General features: G+C 44.4%; 1 protein-coding gene across 1 annotated transcript in view; it reads left to right on the top strand.

Annotated features, from left to right (window-relative positions):
• Positions 1 to 26,557, top strand: part of LOC126278914 (sialin-like) — a 164,930-nt gene that overhangs the window by 61,304 nt on the left and 77,069 nt on the right. The window contains exon 5 of the mRNA XM_049979188.1: positions 7,597 to 7,729. Within this exon, the coding sequence (XP_049835145.1) occupies positions 7,597 to 7,729 (133 nt within the window). The remainder of the gene's footprint in view (positions 1 to 7,596; positions 7,730 to 26,557) is intronic.

The following is a 26,557-nucleotide window of genomic DNA, read 5'->3' as shown; positions in this document are numbered from 1 at the left end:
TCAAATACCTCGGTGAAACACTACAAATGAGTGGACATAACAGAGACCCAAACGAAGAAAGAAAGACTAAACTGGACAAGGCATACAAAGTAGTGTGTAATCATTACAACAAGAATTCTATCTCACAAAAAGCCAAATTACGCCATTACGACACGGTGGTGCTCCCTGAGGCACTATATGCAGCAGAGACCACACTAATCCTAGGGCATACACGTATCAGACAATTAGAAAAAGTTGAACGGAAAATACTTAGGAAAATATTTGGCGCAACTGACAACAATGGAATATGGATCAAGAAACCTACAGAGGAACTATACAAACATACGGAGACACTCACAGAAAAGATTAGAAAACGCAGATTACAATTCTATGTACACCTATACAGAATGCCATCACACAGGCTGAAAAAACAGATCGTTGACTGGGTAACAACTAGAAACAACAAATGGGTGGCAGAGGTAGAAAACGACCTGAACCAACTCAACATAACAGCAGACACAATAAACGACAGAATAAAATTCAGAAACATCATTAAGAAAAGGAAACTACATGAGATACAATGTGACAAACGAACAGGCATAAAATGGACTGAAGAACGCAAGCAAGATCACAGCCAGAAGATGAAAGAAATATGGGCAGCCAAAAAGGCTATCAAGATGAAGCCGAAGACGCAAAGCCGACAAGAAGCATGGACAGGGGACCGGAAACAGAAACACAGCGAGCGAATGAGAGAAGTTTGGGCAGCAAGGAAGGCAGCAAAAGAAACTGGCCATGTAGTTTAGTCCAAATGCGCTCTTTAAGGGCAAAACACCAGTAATAATAATATGTTTTTACAGGGTGTTACAAAAAGGTACGGCCAAACTTTCAGGAAACATTCCTCACACACAAATAAAGAAAAGATGTTATGTGGACATGTGTCCGGAAAAGCTTTATTTCCGTGTTAGAGCTCATTTTAGTTTTGTCGTTATGTACTGTACTTCCTCGATTCACCGCCAGTTGGCCCAATTGAAGGAAGGTAATGTTGACTTCGATGTTTGTGTTGACATGCGACACATTGCTCTTCTGCGAATGGTTCATCCAACAATGTGTCAGTCCTCATTTCAGTGCAAATGTTCGCTTTAAGGATGAGGCTTCATTCCAACGTGGTCAAATTGTAAATTTTCGCAATCAACATGTGTGGGCTGACGAAAATCCGCACGCAATTGTGCAATCACGTCATCAACACAGATTTTCTGTGAACGCTTGGGCATGCATTGTTGGTGCTTTCTTGATTGGGCCCCATGTTCTTCCACCTACGCTCAATGGAGCACGTTATCATGATTTCATACGGGATACTCTACCTGTGATGCTAGAACATGTGCCTTTACAAGTACGACACAACATGTGGTTCATGCACGATTGATCTCCTGCACATTTCAGTTGAAGTGTTCGTACGCTTCTCAACAACAGATTCGGTGACCGATGGATTGGTAGAGGCGGACTAATTCCATGGCCTCCACGCTCTCCTGACCTCAACTCTCTTCACTTTCATTTATGGGGGCATTTGAAAGCTCTTGTCTACGCAACCCCGGTACCAAATGTAGAGACTCTTCGTGCTCGTATTGTGGACGGCTGTGATACAATACGCCATTCTCCAGGGCTGCATCAGCGCATCACGGATTCCACGCGACGGAGGGTGCATGCATGTAACCTCGCTAACGGAGGACATTTTGAACATTTCCTGTAACAAAGTGTTTGAAGTCACGCTGGTATGTTCTGTTGCTGTGTGTTTCCATTCCATGATTCATGTGATTTGAAGAGAAGTAAGAAAATGAGCTCTAACATGGAAAGTAAGCGTTTCTGGACACATGTCCACATAACATATTTTCTTTCTTTGTGTGTGAGGAATGTTTCCTGAAAGTTTGGCCGTACCTTTTTGTAGCACCCTGTATGCGTGTATGTAGATATACACTCCTGGAAATTGAAATAAGAACACCGTGAATTCATTGTCCCAGGAAGGGAAAACTTTATTGACACATTCCTGGGGTCAGATACATCACATGATCACACTGACAGAACCACAGGCACATAGACACCGGCAACAGAGCATGCACAATGTCGGCACTAGTACAGTGTATATCCACCTTTCGCAGCAATGCAGGCTGCTATTCTCCCATCGAGACGATCGTAGAGATGCTGGATGTAGTCCTGTGGAACGGCTTGCCATGCCATTTCCACCTGGCGCCTCAGTTCGACCAGCGTTCGTGATGGACATGCAGACCGCGTGAGACGACGCTTCATCCAGTCCCAAACATGCTCAATGGGGGACAGATCCGGAGATCTTGCTGGCCAGGGTAGTTGACTTACACCTTCTAGAGCACTTTGGGTGGCACGGGATACATGCGGACGTGCATTGTCGATGACGGTTTGGATGTACCGTGCACTATTCAGTGTCCCCTCGACGATCACCAGAGGTGTACGGCCAGTGTAGGAGATCGCTCCCCACACCATGATGCCGGGTGTTGGCCCTGTGTGCCTCGGTCGTATGCAGACCTGATTGTGGCGCTCACTTGCACGGCGCCAAACACGCATACGACCATCATTGGCACCAAGGCAGAAGCGACTCTCGTCGTTGAAGACGACACGTCTCCATTCGTCCCTCCATTCACGCCTGTCGCGACACCACTGGAGGCGGGCTGCAATGATGTTGGGGCGTGAGCGGAAGACGGCCTAACGGTGTGCGGGACCGTAGCCCAGCTTCATGGAGACGGTTGCGAATGGTCCTCGCCGATACCCCAGGAGCAACAGTGTCCCTAATTTGCTGGGAAGTGGCGGTGCGGTCCCCTACGGCACTGCGTAGGATCCTACGGTCTTGGCGTGCATCCGTGCGTCGCTGCGCTCCAGTCCCAGGTCGACGGGCACGTGCACCTTCCGCCGACCACTGGCGACAACATCGATGTACTGTGGAGACCTCACGCCCCACGTGTTGAGCAATTCGGCGGTACGTCCACCCGGCCTCCCGCATGCCCACTATACGCCCTCGCTCAAAGTCCGTCAACTGCAAATACGGTTCACGTCCACGCTGTCGCGGCATGCTACCAGTGTTAAAGACTGCGATGGAGCTCCGTATGCCACGGCAAACTGGCTGACACTGACGGCGGCGGTGCACAAATGCTGCGCAGCTAGCGCCATTCGACGGCCAACACCGCGGTTCCTGGTGTGTCCGCTGTGCCGTGCGTGTGATCATTGCTTGTACAGCCCTCTCGCAGTGTCCGGAGCAAGTATGGTGGGTCTGACACACCGGTGTCAATGTGTTCTTTTTTCCATTTCCAGGAGTGTATGTACATACAGGGTGAACATGAAAAAAATTGACAAACTCCAGGGACTGTTTCCTGACTGGAAATGAAGGAACGAGTTCCTGTGAACATGTGTCTACAAGTGGATGGTGTTGTTGCAACAAGAATATATCGTACAGAGCAGCATTGCCTCCATATCACGACAGATGTTCAAAGTGGCCTCCACAGGATGCAACTCATGTGTTCACACGTCGCATCATGGACTGCCACAATCTTTCGCACGTTCCGGCGTCTCTCTGAATAGTGTCGCAGCCATCGTGAACACACTGTTGAAGGGTCTATACATAACGAACTGGTTCAGCATACACAACGCTCCTCAGGTGCCCCCAGATGCAGGCTGATAATGCTGGTCCTCGTAAAAGTTTCTTCATCGGTAAGGAGGACTGATGAGATAATTTTGTTATCATGATCTGGTGCAAAAACCATCGATAAAATCCATCCCAAAGAAGGAAATCCGCTGCTGATCCTCCTTGCTGTCGAAGCAGGTGATAGGGATAGTAGTTGTAGTCATGCAGGTTACACATTATCACACTGTGTTGGCAGGCCACTTGCCTGGAGCTGTTTGTACTAGGGTTCGTCTCAATAACTTGTAGAACCCGGTCCTCCAGGTTACACATTATCACACTGTGTTGGCAGGCCACTTGCCTGGAGCTGTTTGTACTAGGGTTCGTCTCAATAACTTGTAGGACCCGGTCCTCCAAATGTGGTGAACTCCCAGTCCACCGCTTCTCTGCATATTTTTTCTGTCTGAAAGGACCCGTGATCACACAGACACCCAAAAAAGGCTTTAAATGTTGTGTGGTTCGGTTGGTGTCTGTGGGGGTACTTGCTTTGGTATAGCCGTGCTGCCTCTCGACCGTTTCCATATGCTTGTCACTGCACAGACACCATCTCGGCTTGTTCCCGACATGAATAAAGGACCAATCTGCTGGTTACAGCACGCTGCGTCAATCACACAGCCTGCAACACACAAGGAGCACATGGCACGTGGTCAGAGGCACTTCCATTTGTCGGCGACACCTACCGTGACAGTGATGCATTTCCAGACACATGTTCATATGGTCTTTTTTCCTCCATTTCCTGTCAGGAATCCTTCCAGGCAGTGTATATGTATGCCTGGATGTGGATATCTTTCACAGTTCATGTTACACACTTCTAGAACTTGCAGGAATCCATTCCCACAAACGGTTCATTTCCGTGTCACAAGGCAAACTAGAGCTACTCAGTCGCAAGCTAGATGTTTCTTATGCAGTTCGTCTGTTATGGTATGCTAGCCACATTCATGAATGGTATGATGCCGCAATGTCACGTGATGTCCTCTGTCTTGCTTTCATGCTTCCTGGTGACGCGTCTGTTGATATTATGGTGAATAGCACTACAGTAACAGGATGCCTGAGTACACGTCTACAGAGTACACCAGTATGCTGTTAATTTACATTGAAGCTGTAATGAAGAGAAGTTCAAAATCTGTACCACAGGTACCTTCCAAATCGTGTGGCTCCATCTCATCTCATGTTTGCCAGAATAGAACAACAGGAGGCTGTCACTTCAACCACATAACTAGCGAAACAATTCTGAACAACTTAAATTGGAATGATCAGATAGATAATTTTGAGGGGAAGGCGAATCAAACCCTGTGTTTTATTGCCTGCGGACTTGGAAGATGCAACAAATTCACGACAGAGGCTGTAGATGTAAATGAAACATCTGAGATTTGGTTGTGGAGGCTGTGAAGAAATACGTGCAGAATTTGGTTTTGCTGTTTGTATTTTGCTGATTATGCTTGTTATCTGGAAAAGTCGTGAGAAGGGAATAACGGAAAATTATCATTGTGTGAACTATTGCAGTATTTGATGGGGTCAGCAATTCCACCGTATAGGATTGCGTTTTCGTATCGTCGGGGCAGTTATATGACGAAACAACTGATTCAAAAAATAAAATTACGTGGAAATCTTTGTGGCAAGTGATCGGAACTCTGACCAGGCAAAAATATACAATTATCTTTGTGATATCGGGCATCGTATTTTCTACTTTATTGCTCCTTGGCTTCGTACAGCTTTGTGGTCTATTCGAGCGAGAGACAATATGGCTACATCAGTGCAGTTGGATGGCTGTAATTCTATGCTAATCGTTATAATGGAAGGTCTATGCTCCTTTATTTACTTGGCGGCTTTCGCTAAAGCTTTCCGTTATTAACGGCTTGATATGCCGTTATATCCCACAGACCTTCGCATCTGTCAATAAGTCATCTGCGTAATAGGTTCATCTTTGAAAAGCTGCCGATGACAAGAAGCTGCAAGCTCATATAACTGCCAAAACATTTGCTTATTCAATTAACGTATTCACGTCAGAAATCGTCAGCTGTCCGTGCTTGTTGCATGGTCACATCACAAACTACCAATACTGAAATGCGTTTTCTGGATCAGAGACTTGCTGGCTAATCTCTCCTTATGGACAGTATGTGGTGGCAATACTGCTGTCTACATCTACATCTACATATTACTCTACAATTCACACTTAAGTGCCTGGCAGAGGGTTCATCGAACCATTTTCATGCTACTTCTCTACCATTGCATTCTTGAATGGTGCGTGGGAAAAAGGAAGACCTAAATCTTTCCGTTGTAGCTCTGATTTCTCTTATTTTATTATGATTATCATTTCTCCCTACGTAGGAGGGTGTCAACAAAATATTTTCGCATTCGTATGAGAGAGTTGGTGATTGAAATTTCGTAAATAGATCTCGCCGCAAAGAAAACCACCTTTGTTTCAGTGGCTGCCACCCCAGCTCGCATATCATATCAGTGACACTCTCACCCCTATTGCGCGAAAACACGAAACTAGCTGCCCTTCTTTGCACTTTTTCGATGTCCTCCGTCAATCCTACCTGCTAAGGATCCCATACCGCGCAGCAATATTCCAGCAGAGGACGGACAAGTGTAATATAGGCTGTCTGTTTAGTGGGTTTGTCGCATCTTCTAAGTGTTCTGCCAACAAAGTGCAGTCTTTGTTTCAATTTCCCAACAATATTATCTATGTGGTCTTTCCAAGTTAAGTTGCTCGTAATTGTATTTAGTCGAATTGACAGCCATTAGATTTGTGCGATTTATCGTATACCCAAAATTTATCGGATTTCTTTTAGTACCCATGTGGATGACCTCGCACTTTTCTTTGTTTAGTGCCAACTGCCACTTTTCGCCCCATACAGAAATTCTCTCTAGATCATTTTGTAATTGGAATTGATCGTCTGATGATTTTACTTTATAGCATCATCTGCAAACAATCTAAGGGGGCTGCTCAGATTATCACCTAGGTCATTTATATAAATCAGGAACAGCAGAGGGCTTATGACATTACCTTGTGGAACGACAGATATCACTTCTGTTCTGCCCGATGATTTACTGTCTATCACTACTAACTCTGACCTCTCTGAGAGGAAATCACAAATCCAGTCACACAACTGAGACGATACTCCACATGCACGCAATTTGATTAATAGCCGCTTGTGAGGGACGGTATCAAAAGCCTTCTGGAAATCTAGGAATATGGAACCGATCTGAAATGCCTTGTCGACAGCACTCATTACTTCATGGGAATAACGAGCTAGCTATGTTGCACAAGAACGATATTTTCTGAATCCGTGTTGGTTATGTATAAATAAGCCACTTTTTCCAAGGCGAGTCATAATGTTCGAGTACAGTAATGGTTCAAATGGCTCTGAGCACAATGGGACTTAACATCTGAGCTCATCAGTCCCCTAGAATTTAGAACTACTTAAACCTAACTAACCTAAGGACATCACACTCATCCATGCCCGAAGCAGGATTCGAACCTGCGACCGTAGTAGCAGCGCGGTTCCGGACTGAAGCGCCTAGAACCGCACGACGGCCGGCTCGAGTACAGTATATGCTCCAAAATCCTACTGCAAATTGATGTCAGTGATATGGGTCTGTAATTCAATGGGTTACTCCTGTTTACTTTCTTGAATATTGGTGTGACCTGTGCTACTTTCCAGTCTTTAGGGACAGACCTTTCGTTAAGTGAGCGGTTGTATGTGTTTGCTAAGAAAGGCGCTGTTGTGTCTGCATACTCTGGAATTGTGCGATTGCGCTGAAGTGTTTATCATTTGCGTATCCAAACATGTGCTACTCTTCCCGCAGATTTGACGTTTGTTAATTGTCGCCTCCGGGACGTTGCAATTTTATTGTCCAACAGCGTACGTGTGCTGGTGGGCCTGGTTGTTACCGGTGCTCTTCTGTTGCAGTCGGGAGGTTTTGCAAGCCTGCCGCACCTGATGAGGCTGCTGTTTGGAATAGTCTTCAGCACCGTGGGCGACTGGATTCTTGCCGATCCACTCAGAAACAAGACCCTGGTCCGGAAGTTGTTCGTCATTCCATGTAAGTGAACCTTGGTCCAGCATTTGTTACTCCTGTTTACGAAAGCATTCAAATTCGATGTTCAGCCATTCAGCGGTTCAGCGGATGTTGGAATATACCATGGATAACAGGTGTAGCTGGCATTGGTAGGAATTATTACTAATTTCCATAATTCTGCTTACTGCACTGTGTAAACTTTCATACAAGTACAGTGGTCAGTCAAAAGGACTATTGGTAAGTAATAATTTTTTGCTCGGAATTATCAAGAAAACGTAACTACAGCCGCCAACAACAATGTTTTCAAAATTGTCCTCCCCCCCTCCCCCCTCCCCCACCACCCAACTCCTCAGAAAAGCCTCCACTTTTTTTTGTTTCAAGCACCAGCACAATCAACGCTAGTAATCAGTGGTAAACGCTCGTCGGAAGTATTGTATTCTTGACACTAATAACAAGGGACATTCCCCAGAACTAACGTTTAGAACCGAAGAAAAATGATTTTAATACGGAGATGTGTCTATTCTAAGAGGAACAAATATCATTTATCTATAAAACATTCCATTTTTGTGCAGATATTTGAAGTCATGCTAGATATCCAGTAGCCTATATTATCAATTTTAAATAAAAACTGAAGTCATTTCTTCTGTACTCCACTGGCGATTATTTAATTAAAAAGTGGTGAGATATGTAGCGTAGAAAAAAGTATGTTTAATTTGTAGTTAATCTTTGTTTCATGTGGAACACGGTTAATAATGAAGACTAACAAGTTCATTTACAATGGCTCATTTCGCACATGCATTAATGCAATGTTAATCACTTACATAAGTCACCTAGACAAATGTATTCTTGAAATTTCGTTACTCTACATGAATTAAGTTTTGGAATTGCGATTTTTCCCATCAGTGTATTAACTGATAAATATTGGTAAAGGAAATGAAAATAAATGAAATTCGAAAAGTGCATAATGGCTATTTAGCACTAGTACTTATAGTGAACATATATTGATAGCTTTGAAGGCTCGAGTTGTCATTATTTTCCGCTTACCATGCAGGAGTGTCATGGGATACGTGTCCTAGTGTTATAAACTCTTCCACAAAATCAGAGTAAACGGAGGTCACCATTAGCATACATTTCACGTGTTTTACGTGTACTGATAGCTCACAAAGGTGCTATGAAGCAAAGACATACATTGATATATTGTATACATTATCCATCAGACATAAGGTGAGAGATATAGCTTTAATATCGATCCATTTTCTACAATAACAGATAAATCGATCTGTAGCAGAAAATAATTAAATATAGTTATTCTATATATGAATAACAATCAGAACCACCAGTTTGTCATATTCAGGAAATCAACTACCACTGATGTATCGACAGCAATTGTTATCCTCCAGATTAACATATAACAGCTGAATCAGATGCATAATATCCCACTTGACAAACCAGGGAAACAAAAAGATTATATTATTAAACAGTAATCAAACACAATGATTACAATCCTTCCGTTGAAAACATAACTTTAGATAAAATAAAAGCTAAACATAAAACATCTACCACCTCCTTCTTGTCAATAGAAGCTGCTAAAACCACCACCAAATGTGCTGTCGTGGCCTTTCTAGGAAATCTGCACTATAAGACAGCTAATCTTTCCAAAAATACAAATGTCAGATTGAGTTTCTTCCCAAACAACAAGCTACAACAACAGTAAAAATCGTAGAGGGAGACCAAGAGATGAATACACTAAGCAGATACAAAAGGATGTAGGTTGCAGTAGGTACTGGGAGATGAAGAAGCTTGCACAGGATAGAGTGGAATGGAGAGCTGCATCAAACCAGTCTCAGGACTGAAGACCACAACAACAAACAAGACAACATTGACCAGACAGATAAGCTTCGATATAAAATTCAAGGAGTACCTGAATGCAATAGGCTAAACAACTTACGCAAGTCCATCGCTGCTTTTCACATTGTTATGTTATGCAAAGGCATTGAAAGCAGCCTACAGATCCTTCTCTACACAATCAAGGGCAGTAATACGAAAATCATTGAAGAAACAGGAATATTTATGTATAAAATGATGTCACTACACAATGTCCTCAACGAACTAACAGAACTAACTTCCAAAAGCTGTTCTCACGTAGGACACAAACAGAAATTCCGCCAGCGCCTAACGCCAGTATAATTATGCCTCACTGTTTCCAATACGTTACGTCTGTATTATATGTTATGTACAAAAAGTATTTTTATTAAAAACATTATTTCATATGATTTTTAAAAATAACTGGATTTAATTATTTTCTGGCACACATCGATTATTTATCTGTTATTGTCGAAAAAGCATCGATGTTAATGTTTTATCTTTTTCGTCATGTCTGACATAATACTGGGAGATGAAGAAGCTTGCACAGGATAGAGTGGAATGAAGAGCTGCATCAAACCAGTCTCAGGACTGAAGACCACAACAACAATCAAGACAACATTGACCAGACAGATAAGCTTCGATATAAAATTCAAGGAGTACCTGAATGCAATAGGCTAAACAACTTACGCAAGTCCATCGCTGCTTTTCACATTGTTATGTTATGCAAAGGCATTGAAAGCAGCCTACAGATCCTTCTCTACACAATCAAGGGCAGTAATACGAAAATCATTGAAGAAACAGGAATATTTATGTATAAAATGATGTCACTACACAATGTCCTCAACGAAGTAACAGAACTAACTTCCAAAAGCTGTTCTCACGTAGGACACAAACAGAAATTTCGCCAGCGCCTAACGCCAGTATAATTATGCCTCTCTGTTTCCAATACGTTACGTCTGTATTATATGTTATGTACAAAAAGTATTTTTATTAAAAACATTATTTCATATGATTTTTAAAAATAACTGGATTTAATTATTTTCTGGCACACATCGATTATTTATCTGTTATTGTCGAAAAGCATCGATGTTAATGTTTTATCTTTTTCGTCATGTCTGACATAAACAATATATATTGTTGGTCCATAGCGTCTTTGTAATCTATAAGCGTTTGGTAAACACGTGAAGTTTATGTGAAATCAGATTGTTAGAATATAAAAGTATTCATGACAACCACCTTTCACTCTGTGATTTCGTAAATGTGGCTAGAGCACAGGGACATCTTCCCATGATACTACTGCACGGTACACGGAGAATAACAGAAACTCAGGTCTTGAAAGCTATTAATACACGTTTCTGTAAGTGCGAGTACACAGTCATTATGCAATTTCCAAATTTCATATATTTATCGAAACAAACAGTGTCGACTGCAAACATATTTATTTTGTTGGTAATCGATTACGGTCAGGTTTTGACCATCCTCAGATCCTCATATTATGATGGTAGTCGGAGGTGGTGAGTGGAGCATGTGTTGTAACTCGACGAACGTGAGCTGCTCAAAGTAGTTACAACACCAGTTTCATTCACCGCCAGCGCCTACCACCATGGCATGAGGGTAAGAGGATGGTCAAAAACTGACTGGAATCTGTTAATATTAAAAGAAATGTTTTTGCGGTTGAGACTGTTTGTGTCGATTTTTAAAGCACTTTTCGCTATTCCGCTGTTCTCCACGAGAAATGTTCTCAAATTACTCTTTAATCGTAATTTCCTTTATCAATATTTTAGCGGCAAGACACCACGATAAACAAGACCACCAACTTCTGATAAACCGTCCGTCCTGTAGTTCTGCCATCTGATGATGAAGAAAAGTTCGAAATTGCTAATGGCATGGGACAATAAATGTGTTGAACAAAAACGTCTTTGCATTAGTGGTTGGTAGCTGTTTTTATAAAACGTTTTGTAATACAATCACAGAACTCTCAAAAAATCAAAGACTGACAAATTATCTTTACACCATCTTTCCCGTCAAGCTGTTTACAATTAACGTATCATTGTTTTTTGAGTAAACAAATGACACTCGCATTTTTATTACACATGACTGTCGTAATTGGAATGTAATAGTATCAAAAGTCTTGTTCAGTATTTGCATGGCGGGTTATGAGATTATGCAAACTTAACTACATGCTTTTTCTGTGCAGGAAATTTTCAGCCGGTTTTACACACCGAAAAGCCAAGGATTTTTCTAATGGGATGGTTCAGCTGCTCACTAACGGGCGTGGGTAATTCTATTACGTCTAAAACTCATATACTTGACGGAAGCGAGGACAATCATGTGTGTCTAACTGAGGAAGTAAGCATGTCCATTAGATCAGCCATATTTCCCCATACTCAGACGCAAGAAGAAAATCCTTACGTATTATTGCATTACAGCCAAAGAATCGTGCTAGCTTAATGCGTCTGTTCCCTAAACGGTGATTTTTCTCGAATTGTGACCGTGGTGTAGTGGGACTTGGTTAGCTATTATTTAAATTATGAAATTCCTGTTCCACGGGTCATAATCTTGATTCTTATCACAGTGATGTTGAACCAGTCGGTTTACTGAGTACGTACCGTTATATGTGATTTGTTTGTCTGGTTGGCTTCATGCTGGCCTTTTACAGAATAATCAACAGAATTGTGATTTAAATTTAATGAATGTGAAATGCTGGTAGATTAATATCCGATGTAACCACCAGAATGTTGAATGCAAGAATGCAAAAGTGCATGAATTGCGTTCTACAGGTGCCAGATGTCAGTTTGTGGGATGGAGTTCCACGCCTGTTGCACTTGGTCGATCAACAAAAAATGGCTCTGAGCACTATGGAACTTGACATCTGAGGTCATCAGTCCCATAGAACTTAGAACTACTTAAACCTAACTAACCTAAGGACATCACACACATTCATGCCCGAGGCAGGATTCGAACCTGAGAACCGTAGCAGTTGCACGGTTGCAGACTGAAGCGCCTAGAACCGCTCAGCCACAACGGCCGGCCGGTCGATCAACACAGGGATGGTTAATGCTTGTTGTTGATGACGCTGGAGTTTCGTCCGATGATGTCCCATATGTTCCCGACTGAAGACAAATCAGGTGATCAAGCAGGCGAAGGCAACAACTCTGTAGAGCTTGTTGGGCTGCAACATCAGTGTTTGGACAAGCGTTATCTTGTTGTAAAACACACCCTGTAACGATCTTCATAAATGGTAGCGGGTGGAATCACCATATTGACATATACACTCCTGGAAATGGAAAAAAGAACACATTGACACCGGTGTGTCAGACCCACCATACTTGCTCCGGACACTGCGAGAGGGCTGTACAAGCAATGATCACACGCACGGCACAGCAGACACACCAGGAACCGCAGTGTTGGCCGTCGAATGGCGCTAGCTGCGCAGCATTTGTGCACCGCCGCCGTCAGTGTCAGCCAGTTTGCCGTGGCATACGGAGCACCATCGCAGTCTTTAACACTGGTAGCATGCCACGACAGCGTGGACGTGAACCATATGTGCAGTTGACGGACTTTGAGCGAGGGCGTATAGTGGGCATGCGGGAGGCCGGGTGGACGTACCGCCGAATTGCTCAACACGTGGGGCGTGAGGTCTCCACAGTACATCGATGTTGTCGCCAGTGGTCGGCGGAAGGTGCACGTGCCCGTCGACCTGGGACCGGACCGCAGCGACGCACGGATGCACGCCAAGACCGTAGGATCCTACGCAGTGCCGTAGGGGACCGCACCGCCACTTCCCAGCGAATTAGGGACACTGTTGCTCCTGGGGTATCGGCGAGGACCATTCGCAACCGTCTCCATGAAGCTGGGCTACGGTCCCGCACACCGTTAGGCCGTCTTCCGCTCACGCCCCAACATCGTGCGGCCCGCCTCCAGTGGTGTCGCGACAGGCGTGAATGGAGGGATGAATGGAGACGTGTCGTCTTCAGCGATGAGAGTCGCTTCTGCCTTGGTGCCAATGATGGTCGTATGCGTGTTTGGCGCCGTGCAGGTGAGCGCCACAATCAGGACTGCATACGACCGAGGCACACAGGGCCAACACCCGGCATCATGGTGTGGGGAGCGATCTCCTACACTGGCTGTACACCTCTGGTGATCGTCGAGGGGACACTGAATAGTGCATGGTACATCCAAACCGTCATCGAACCCATCGTTCTACCATTCCTAGACCGGCAAGGGAACTTGCTGTTCCAACAGGACAATGCACGTCCGCATGTATGCCGTGCCACCCAACGTGCTCTAGAAGGTGTAAGTCAACTACCCTGGCCAGCAAGATCTCCGGATCTGTCCCCCATTGAGCATGTTTGGGACTGGATGAAGCGTCGTCTCACGCGGTCTGCACGTCCAGCACGAACGCTGGTCCAACTGAGGCGCCAGGTGGAAATGGCATGGCAAGCCGTTCCACAGGACTACATCCAGCATCTCTACGATCGTCTCCATGGGAGAATAGCAGCGTGCATTGCTGCGAAAGGTGGATATGCACTGTACTAGTGCCGACATTGTGCATGCTCTGTTGCCTGTGTCTGTGTGCCTGTGGTTCTGTCAGTGTGATCATGTGATGTATCTGACCCCAGGAATGTGTCAATAAAGTTTCCCCTTCCTGGGACAATGAATTCACGATGTTCGTATTTCAATTTCCAGGAGTGTAAATTTGCATTCAGGGTTCTTGAGATAATAACGAGAGTGCTAGTGCTGTTATATGAAGTCACACACCGATCTAGGTCCAGTGTATCTAATATACTGAAACGTTGGTTGCAGGCCCTCAACTGGCCTTCTTCTATCCAACACACAGCCATCACTGACACGAAGGGAGAAACAGCTTTCATCAGAAAGGGCAACACGTCTCCAATTAGTTCTCGCTTGACACCACTGAAGTCGCAAATGGCGGTGGTTTGGGATCAGTGGAGTGCATGCACAGGGCGTCTGGCTTGGAGCGGGCCATTAAGTAACGGATTTGTAACAGTTGGTTGTGTGACTGTGGTTGTAACTGCTGCTCAAACTGCTGCTGCAGATGCAGTGTGATGCGTCAGTGCCATTCACCGAACACGATGGTCTTCCCTCTCAGTAGTGCCAAGTGACCATCCAGAGCCCGGTCTTCTTGTAACTGGCCACTGTACATTCTCGTAACCTCCGCTGCCAGCAGTCAGGTACAGTAGCTGCATTCCTGCCAAGTCTTTCTGCAGCATCGCCGAAAGAACATTCAGGTTCTTGTAGATGTTTTACATGACCTCGTTAAAACTCAATAGGGTGTTGATAATAGCGTCCTTGTCTCCTTAAAGACTTTCTTGACTAAAATTAACTCACCACGTCCAATCTTAAAGGTGAATAACGTTCAGGACCATTACAGCGTATATTTAAATCAAACCCGATTTGGATCATCACAGAGCCGCTACTATCGCCACTCTTGTACGATGGGAGCGAAATCTGAATAGATGTCATCTTTCAGATGGAGAAACACACCTACCTACTTTCGTTTATGTCGCAAAACATCTTATTGGTACTGCGATTTTATTCCGTCAGTGTATTTTAGCGATGTGGCATCGTTGTAAGCAAAACAAGCAAAGTGTGATTACCAATTTATCCTATAATCCGGCATCTGATGATGAACACAAAGTTCGAAACCGGTAATGGCATGGAACAATAAAATGTCTTGTACAAAAAGTCTTTAAATTAGTGAAATATGTTATTGGGTCCAATGAAAAACGCCGCGTAGCGATAGACGGACACGAATCGTAAATTTTGGCATAATTACAGACATGGATTTAAAGGCTAGTTACAAAAATCTGACTCTGCACCAGGGCCCATGTAAATCCGTTTACAAACGCTGGTTTCCTGAGTGTCCTAGAATTGTGCTGATGTTACCAGGAGCACCTGTGTGAACTTTGTTTTTTACTATTGTTGCGGTCCACTGTATAATGATTAGATTGTGGGAAACTCACGAAATCAGCTTCCTCGGTCGCGGGTTTTGCTATTATACATTCCACATATGGAGTGTAGTCATGTATGGAAGTGAAACATGGACGATAAATGGTTTGGACAAGAAGAGAATAGAAGCTTTAGAAATGTGGTGCTACAGAAGAATGCTGAAGATTGGATAGTTAGATCACATATCTAATGAGGAGGTATTCAATAGAATTGGAGAGAAGAGAAATTTGTGGCACAACTTGACTAGAAGAAGGGATCGGTTGGTAGGGCATATTCTGAGGCATCAAGGGATCAACAATTTAGTACTGGAGGGCAGCGTGGAGGGTAAAATTCGTAGAGGGAGACCAAGAGATGATTACACTAAGCAGATTCAGAAAGATGTAGGTTGCAGTAGGTACTGGGAGATGAAGCAGCTTGCACAGGATAGAGTAGCATGGAGAGCTGCATCAAACCAGTCTCAAGACTGACGACCACAACAACACATCCCACATCACATCTATAGTGGAGCACTGCACAACTGACGTACGGCGACCGCGTGTGCATTCAGTTTTGGATATCTGCAGTTATTGCGCGATACAGTGCTGCTGACGTGTACCCATTGTGTTGCGCAGTTCACGCTTCCAGACATTAGTTTTTGTGCTGCAGTACCCAGGGTTATGAACGACACTCTCCAGGCACCTCAAGTTATCAAAAGTGATGATGACATTCTTCACAACAGTGCTCCAAGGGTGATCAATGTTACTGAAAATGGAGTGCGTCGGACAGCCTACTGTGTGATTTAGCAATGGACTCCGTTTTGCTCGCAAACTAGTCTACTTCCAAACCACATCAGTCCATCTGGCTTGATTCACTTTCGCACGCTTTGGCAGTCTGTGCAAATTCATTTGTTCTGAGCTGCACGCTGCCACCTTTTGAGGCAGATCAATGAAGCATGGGCTTCACCATCGTGAACATTTTTGCTTCGAGTGATGTCCTCAGTGACAGCACATAATTCATTACACTGGTTAGACACCTGGGTGAACAAGTGGGAGCAATCAGCAAAATTATCCTCACCCTGCCCACAGACGATAAATACGAGTTCACTAAAACAGCACTCCTCTAATAAATCCCCCGACCCCTGGAAAACCAATTACACCATGTCATCTACGACAAAGATTTAAAGGACAGGACTCCGTCGTAACTTTGGCGTTGGTTACACACTCTAATCGATTTACACCCCATGCCTGATCATACTCTATGGACATTACAGGTCGCGAGGCTGCCCCTGAAGTACAACTGGTCATACCTGCCCGCGTGTGAAAGCCATTAACTAGTTCCCCCTTTGGATTTGCAGCTCTTGTATTTCTTCCGTGTTTGCAGTTAAAATGTTGGAGATAGGTACCGTCTTTTATAGAAAACACTCTTTTCTTCTTGTTGTTCAAACATTTTTCAGCGCCTCTGTGCCAATCAGCGAATTTTGTTTGGACAACTGTAAAATTGTACATATTTTAGGTTGTAACTTACCTGACAAAATGAGGATCAAAGACAGTTTTTGTTGGTTTTTGCTCTTATGTTGATTTTACGTTATATGGTTTTACACGACCATAAACCAAACGATGTAAATGTAAATTTCGTCAGCGAGTTAACCTATCCCTTGACCATTTAAAAACACGATTCTGGTGTGGCGACATGTTTTGCGCAGATATTTGTTATTACTCACATTTTGTTGCGACTGATCCTTCTTCATTCTCGTTCCGAGAGCACTGCACACACATATTAAATGCACTTAGCGCATTTGAAGTTTTGCAATAGCCTTCTCACTTTGCAAAACACGGCTTACACGATGTTCTGTGACCAAACTCCGTCGGCATTCATTTTTCCTGAGTGAGTGTGGTACGGAATTTGAATTTTGTTTCCTTGTATCTCTCTTTTTCTTTGTGTGTATGTGTGAGTGCGCGCGCGCGTGCGCTTATGTATGTGTGTGTGTGTGTGTGTGTGTGTGTGTGTGTGTGTGTGTGTGCGTGTGTGTGCGCGTGTGTGAGCTCCTTTAGCCATTTGTGTTGCCTTCTGTAAAGACATGCTATTTAAAACATTAAAGGATCTTTACAGAAAAGACAACAGAAACAGGTAAAGCAGCTTACAGAAACACACACACACACACACATATATATATATATATATATATATATATATATATATATATATATACAAAGAGATAGAGAGATAAAAGTAGACAAATTTCAAATTCTGCGCCAAACTCACTAAGGAACTGTGAGGACGTAGAACAGGGCCGGCCAGAAATTGTGCACGCGTGCAGTGCTCCTGCACATGTGCAGCTTCCGGGTCACAGCCTGCACGCCGCAGCCGTCAGCGTTCATGTAGTGCACTTTTCTACCCACAGTGTCGCTTTATCCACTTGCTGGGATACTCTGTACCGGGGCATTCTAGTGCTCTTTCCACAACTTGCAAGCCAACCATGGGGAGGTATTTCAAGTGTTAAAAATTTAAAATACTGTCACAGTCGACTCATCGAGACGTCTACTTTTATGTTAACAGTTTAACCCAGTAAGAAAAGTAATACATTTAACAACCGTAGGTTTTTATTAAGGCAGCTTGACTGACGGCACGTAAATACGAGTAATGTTTTTGATTTAGTATTTAAGAAAGGGAGCACTTAGCGACTTCCAGCGAACCTTATTCATGATTTCAAATAACATTAAACTAATGCAAGGTTTCCTATAACTAATTCTCGGTGCCCTCAGTTACACCCATACTTTCTGTCTCACTGACCTCTGAACAGAATGATAACCGCAGACCTCTCGATGATCACCTGTTATTTCAATACCATTATTGCTACATCTTTCATCAGCTCCATCTGAAATCTGCATAATAACCGACAATTAGATGAATGTTACGTTTTATCGACTTCAGCTGAGCGTAGCCCTTCACACATTAAAAAAAAAAAAAAAACGTGAATGTAAGTATACATTGGAACAATCGGTTTAATGACCAACTTTCCTAATAATAATGTAACATGGTGCAGAATGAGGCACTAATGCACAGTTAGTAAACAATAATTTCTAATTATGAGAGGAATAAATCCAAATACGTTTATCACTGGTCATGAGAAACTATAATCGAGGTGATGTGTCTCATCCATTTTCATAAGGACATTTAATTTTGATTGCTGTTCTTCACTCTTGAGTACACTACACTCGTCTTTGTGATATGTATTGTAGTGTCTTTCAATTGAAAACTTACGCTGGCCGCCTATTATTCGGCGGCATAGCAAACACTGTGAGTTTTCACCAACGGCTACAAAAAAGAATTGCAGTTCCCAGTCATTTTTAAACCACTGACAACATACACTCCTGGAAATTGAAATAAGAACACCGTGAATTCATTGTCCCAGGAAGGGGAAACTTTATTGACACATTCCTGGGGTCAGATACATCACATGATCACACTGACAGAACCACAGGCACACAGACACAGGCAACAGAGCATGCACAATGTCGGCACTAGTACAGTGTATATCCACCTTTCGCAGCAATGCACGCTCCTATTCTCCCATGGAGACGATCGTAGAGATGCTGGATGTAGTCCTGTGGAACGGCTTGCCATGCCATTTCCACCTGGCGCCTCAGTTGGACCAGCGTTCGTGCTGGACGTGCAGACCGCGTGAGACGACGCTTCATCCAGTCCCAAACATGCTCATTGGGGGACAGATCCGGAGATCTTGCTGGCCAGGGTAGTTGATTTACACCTTCTAGAGCACGTTGGGTGGCACGGCATACATGCGGACGTGCATTGTCCTGTTGGAACAGCAAGTTCCCTTGCCGGTCTAGGAATGGTAGAACGATGGGTTCGATGACGGTTTGGATGTACCATGCACTATTCAGTGTCCCCTCGACGATCACCAGAGGTGTACGGCCAGTGTAGGAGATCGCTCCCCACACCACGATGCCGGGTGTTGGCCCTGTGTGCCTCGGTCGTATGCAGTCCTGATTGTGGCGCTCACGTGCACGGCGCCAAACACGCATACGACCATCATTGGCACCAAGGCAGAAGCGACTCTCATCGCTGAAGACGACACGTCTCCATTCGTACCTCCATTCACGCCTGTCGCGACACCACTGGAGGCGGGCTGCACGATGTTGGGGCGTGAGCGGAAGACGGCCTAACGGTGTGCGGGACCGTAGCCCAGCTTCATGCAGACGGTTGCGAATGGTCCTCGCCGATACCCCAGGAGCAACAGTGTCCCTAATTTGCTGGGAAGTGGCGGTGCGGTCCCCTACGGCACTGCGTTGGATCCTACGGTCTTGGCGTGCATCCGTGCGTCGCTGCGGTCCGGTCCCAGGTCGACGGGCACGTGCACCTTCCGCCGACCACTGGCGACAACATTGATGTACTGTGGAGACCTCACGCCCCACGTGTTGAGCAATTCGGCGGTACGTCCACCCGGCCTCCCGCATGCCCACTATACGCCCTCGCTCAAAGTTCGTCAACTGCACATACGGTTCACGTCCACGCTGTCGCGGCATGCTACCAGTGTTAAAGACTGCGATGGAGCTCCGTATGCCACGGCAAACTGGCTGACACTGACGGCGGCGGTGCACAAATGCTGCGCAGCTAGCGCCATTCGACGGCCAACACCGCAGTTCCTGGTGTGTCCGCTGTGCCGTGCGTGTGATCATTGCTCTTACAGCCCTCTCGCAGTGTCCGGAGCAAGTATGGTGGGTCTGACACACCGGTGTCAATGTGTTCTTTTTTCCATTTCCAGAAGTGTAGATCTCCCGTCCTTTGCTTCTTCACAGTACATGCCATATCTCAGTACTTCTCTGTTAAGGTTACGGTTACCAGGGGTAAACGAGACTGGGTATGTTGCGCTCTTCCTTGTACCACATAAACAGGGAAGTGGAACCGCCGTCGTTCATTTAGGACACATGTCTATTAACAGATGTCGCTGTAGCACACGTGCGCACATGTGCAGCACTTCCGCACGTCTGCACACTGTGCAGCGTTTGGGCGGCCCTGACGTAGAACCACTGGCTCTACACCCCAATAATATCGCTGCCCTACCGCAGCAAGAACAACTCTCTCTGCCAGATCTTCTCTGTAGTATGCGCTCTACGCTACACGCATTGTGTATATGCTATGAGAATAGAAGTATTCATAGTAAGCAAGGTGAGTGCGAGTGATTATTTATCGTCATAATTACTATGCCCGTTCGCCAACAACACCGTGTACGCCGCGTTTTGGGAAGTGAAAAGGCGATTACAAAACCGAAATATGCTATGTAGATTTAATTTGTGTGTGTAGTGCCCTCGGAAGGAGAAAGAAGAAGGATTAGACACAACAAAATGTGAGTAATAACAAATATGTACACAAAACATGTCTCCTCATCAAGATAGCGATTTTAAAAAATCGAGGGATAGGTTGACTCGCTGATGAAAGCCACATTTACATCGTTTGGTTTGCAGATGACAAGCTATCAGGGCAAGAAACCATTGAAACCATACAGATGGCCCTGCAAAACCATTGCTGTAAAATAAATGTAAGAACAAAAATGAACAAAAACTGTCTTTGGGCCACATTTTGTCAGGTCAGTTACAGCCCAAAATATGTACACTTTCACAGCTGTCCAATAAATAAAATCCACTTGTAATGGGACAGAGGCGCTGAAGCATTTTGGCGTTACAAGAAAAAAATAGTGTTTTGCTTAAAAGGCGGAATCTATATCCAATAATTAATGCCATTAATTATATGTATGACTCGAACTTTCGGGTACAATATTTGTAATCATCCAATGCTGACAATGTATTAACAACGGTACAACAATGGCGTCGTACGTGTCTTCAAATGCAGTGGGAGTAAAGTCGATCTCCCTGCTTTCACGAGCCGAACAAAACTCGTCCGATCTCTGCCGACCTTGACGTCACTGCTTTGTAACACCACAATAACGCCTGCAGACGAGCCTATCATGTCGCACTCGCCCCGCGCAGAACCCCGCCGTCGGCGCAACACTCATGTCTATGCAGAAACTCTTCCGTCGGTGCCTTGCACGATTCGGTGAATACGCACACAGCTACCGTCTGTTGTGTGACTTCCCAAACTCGACGCACGGTTTGCCGAAGGTGTACCGAACCGTGGAGGATATCTATGTCTCCTAGACTCTTGGAGCAATGGCGCCGGCTATCTTCAACCTCGCTATCGTAACAACAGACTGTTCTCGACCACATTAGCGGCCTTCCTAGTACACTCCTGCTCAGAAGTGAGCACTTTGCCAACCTCTTCATCATTCTCTATGCCTTCCTTCTCAGCCATCCAGCTTCATGCAGTAAACCACTCAATAAAAGCTGAACCTATGGACCTCAGACCTGCACACAGGACGTGTGTTTTGATGACGTTTCCGCCACGACATTCACTCTTGAGGATGTCGGTGTGCTTGTATTTCTTTCTGCACTTCCCTTTGGTTCCTAATCTGCACGACGATGTTTTGACTCACACTGATAGAGGCTGCTATGTCACAGGTGTCATCGACCACGCCTCCCTCCGCGTCTCGGCACAAGCAGAGCTTCTCACTTTACGCAACAGCTTCTGCCACCCATGCTGATGCTCAGTGGTGCTCGGTATCTTCAAGACTGCCTTCACACCACCAACCGTATTCAACGAGTACAGCAGCTTCATTTTGACATGTACATGACAAACACCACTTACAACATGGCAGTGATGCTACTCAGTGCAGAATTGACACTGTCGTGCAAGAACTTCACATGGCACTGCAGCAGTTTGACCACCTACATCGACTGCCTCCACCAGATTCTGACGTTCCATCAGGCTCTCTGTACCATAAGGACCCCCAGGCTCTTTTGCCACAGCACCGTCCTCGTCTCTTGACACAGAGAGCAGTACTGTGCTTTCCACTCACACCACCAACCGTGGTTAGGGAGAGAGATGATGTGAACTGTTCACAGCTGACGTATTTATACTACTGTCCGATTAGCCAAACAACAAATTGTAAGTTCATAAAAGCACGCAGGTATTGATGCGTGCATGTTAAGAAATGTTGTGGCAGTTCTGGAACATTGCTTGAAGATTAATTCTTTTGAGTTTTAGTGTGCGGCTCGATATTTATTTCGTCTCCCCAACGAAGTACAACAACGCTAGCATGGCTGCATTGGCTATTCCCTTTTTGTGCTGACTTCTCCTCCGACAAAGTCCGTTTAAAATTGTAAGCCCTCAATGCATCGGAATTTAGAGATTAGGACGTAGCTTGGTAGGAGAATGAAAACATGCAACTTTCGTGTATCATAACTTTTAATTAACACAATTAGGGGAGAGTGCAAGTTGGTTCAAATGGCTCTGAGCACTATGGGACTTAACATATGACGTCACCAGTAGCCTAGAACTTAGAACTAATTAAACCTAACTAACCTAAGGACATCACACACACCCACGCCCGAGGCAGGATTCGAACCTGCGATCGTAGCGGTCGCTCGGATCCAGACTGTAGCGCCTAAAACCGCACGGCCACTCCGGCTGGCGAGAATGCAAGTACAAGCTGGCATCATACATCCTTCTAACAGTTCCTGGGTTTCACCCACCAAATTGCTTCCTTAAAAACACGCATCTGTGACGTTGCGTCGTGACTACGGAATTCTCGATACTCATACTATAATGGACAGCTACCCAGTTCCAAATATCCGTGATTTCGCTCATCATTTGGCAAATGCCTCTGTGTTTGGTGTCACTGACTGCAAGGAAGCACACCTGCAGATCCGACCTATGTGCCCAGACGATAATCGCAAAGAGGCTATTATCATGCCTTTTGGTCTGTTCGCATTTATGTTTATGTCTAACGGAATTCAGAACGCTGCTCAGACATGGCAGCGCTTTATTGAGGCATATTATTTAAGTTCCTTTTCTGTTATGGCTACGTCGACAATGTTCTAATTTTTCTCACCAGACGAAGACTTTAATAATATGCAGCCCAAACAAGTTTTCGATGCACTCTCTGACAGCAGAGTTGTGATGAACGAGGAGAAATGCCAACTCTTTCAGAAAGAAGTTGTTTTCCTCAGCCATGCAGTAAACGCCACAGGCAGCCGCCCTGCACCATGGATTACACACCATTCAACAACTACCTCCAACGCGAGACTGCCAGGAACTATGTTAACTTTTAGGCATGGTAAATTTTTATCGGGGGCACCTACTACAGGTAGCTTCTGTTGCCATCAGATACCACACATTCAAACCCTCGCTGGCTAGAACACTACTGGCTAGGCACTACCGGCAAATGGACGTAGGAACTGCAGTCCACTTTCGAATGCTTTAAGGACTGCCATTTACGAGACATTACTTTGGTGCACCCACTCTCCGATTCCCATCTCATCATAATGGCAGACACCAAGCGAGGTGGCGCAGTAGTTAGCACACAGGAATCGCATTCGGGAGGACGACACTTCAAACCCACCTTCGGCCATTTTCCGTGATTTCCCTGAATCACTTCAGACAAATGACAGGGCATGGCCGATTTCCTTCCTCATCCTTCCGTCATCTGATGGGACTGATGACCTTGCTGTTTTGTCCCCTCCTCCAAATCGAGCAGCCAACCATAATCGCAGATGGGAGGGACTCTGCTATTGGTGCTTTCGTGCTACAAGAGGTATGAAGTGTCCAATAGCCACTCCGTTTCTTTGTGGCGCCAGATCTCGCCTTCGCAGTTCAGGGCAGCAGACGACCGAGAGTTGCTGGCAGTTCATGGAGCAATAGGATACTTCCAATGAGACATCAAAGGACGCCCTCTCATTATATACAGTGACCATCATACGACTCAATCCAATATTCACCAAAGGACCCTTGCTCCCGACAATTTCAACACTTAGATTACGTTTCACATTTACCATAAGCGCCCACCATCTGGAAGATGCGGAAAACCTCGTGACAGATTATTTCTCACACATCAACACCATGTCATTACACTTTGGTTATCAACAGTTTGCCGAAGCGCAACGACGCCAGCAGCCCTATTCCGGTCAGGCTAAATGGGCGATAAATAAATAAATAAATAAATAACTGTTTAATTACGTATTGGCGTCAAACCACTGGAAACACTAACTAACCATAAAAGAGGTGCATGTAATGGTCCATAGCGATCTCAAATGGAACAGTTATGTAAAGCAGGTCTTAATAAAAGCAGACGTGAGATTTATTGGAAGAACTGTATGGGAATGTAATTCACTTATGAATGGGGCAGTCTATGAAACTCTTCTTCGACCAGTTTCTTTGTGTTACTTTTCAGTCTAGCACTCTGACCAGTCACTTTTAAAAGAATAGGGTAGAAATAAAATACACTGACTCGTTTCATTGCTGTTTTGTCTAGAAAGTGGGACAGCGTAATGGGGATGCTCATAAAAGTCCAGTAACAGACAGTACAAGAGAGGGGTCGTGAATCACAGAGAAGTTTACTTTCAAAATTTTTAAAGTGTGCTACTAATAAGAATAAGGCAAAGTATTACTTCCTCCTACGTGCATCTCACCAATTGACTATGATGGAAAAACAACACACAAAAGACACACAGAAGCTCATAACGGGCCTTACCGACAATTGTTCCTCTCCAAACTATACGAGACTGGAATAGGATAAAGCATAAATTACAGTAGTACCAGAAGTACACTCTACCATATACCAAAAGATGCCTGGAGAAGTACACATGAGATGCAGGTTGCAAGCCACCCACACTCTCTTGTGAGATTCTGACTGCATGAAAGTATATCTTCAGAAAAAATGTTCTGAACAAGCAGCGCTTTCTATATGAAGTTTTGATTCAAGATGTAACTCAAAACGCTATTTGAGAATATCTCAAAAAGATACTAAGTCTTTGTACGTTTTATTTTGCACAATGGCAAGGGTGTAAATTAATACCTGAATGAATAAAAGATTGCAATTACTCCTGGCAATGAACCGTGTAGGTACATCAAGTGCAGTGAGCATGCGAGGCTCCATCTGACAACCTAAAACCTTTTCACACTATCCCTGGGATATGAAGATGTACAGCCTCGACTTGAAGTATGATAAGCAAACAAGCACTGTCACTCATATTCCAAGCTGTCAGTCATGCAAAGAACAGAAAAAGATTTCTGCTGATGACAGTTCTGAAATAGACTTATACTGACTATTTCTTTCCTTTGCACTTACTAACATTCAGCTGAAGGCAGAGTATGGCTGCTGTAGAACGGGCAGAACTGGGCTGTGGCCAGTCTGGTCCAGTGCTTATGTTTTCTTCACATAGAGGGCACTGCCATCGCATTGTCGTCCTAGAGAGGGGACAGTCCGTGTGTAATTGGCTGACGTCTTCTTCACAGCCCTCTCTGCTCTAACGTTCCCGACAGGCGTGCTGGGGCTTGACTTTACACCAGAACAGAGATCGTACTTGAAATTAAGTGCCGACAGCAAAATGTATACCAAGCCACATAAGTAGTCGCGACTTTAAACATAAATTCATCTCGGATGTGGAAATGGAAATAAGTCGTAGAAGCTTCAGTTAAATGTATGTTTATTACGACTCAATCCACAATTATTACTACAAGAAACAGTGCAACTGACAATGCAGAGATCGCACAATATACATGAACACCACATACGAAAGCAATGAAGAAAAATGAATTCGAAAATCATGGAAACATTTAGATGAACAAGAATACGATGTAATCAGCTCGAATACTGTTCAGATGGCTTAATGAAAACATGATGCTGTAGCTCGTGTATTGAAAGTCGGCTACCTCACTCAACAATGAACGTTAAGTTTGAACACGTGCAACTAAGGATGTGAAAATGCTGCAAGAAAATATTTAGGTAAGCCCCAAAATGCATGTTGCATCTTCACCATACGTTTGTAACTCACTGGATGACACCAGTCACCGGAAATCAATATCTTTGCAATACGTTTGTTTTTCAGAACTGGTGGGAGAAAGAGTAATATTGAAAGTTCACAGTCTAACAAACGATTTTCAAGATGAAATAAGAAAATT

This window comes from Schistocerca gregaria, chromosome 6 (assembly GCF_023897955.1).
Source record: "Schistocerca gregaria isolate iqSchGreg1 chromosome 6, iqSchGreg1.2, whole genome shotgun sequence".
Classification (NCBI taxonomy): domain Eukaryota; kingdom Metazoa; phylum Arthropoda; class Insecta; order Orthoptera; family Acrididae; genus Schistocerca; species Schistocerca gregaria.
This window is presented reverse-complemented; position numbering and strand designations above follow the sequence as displayed.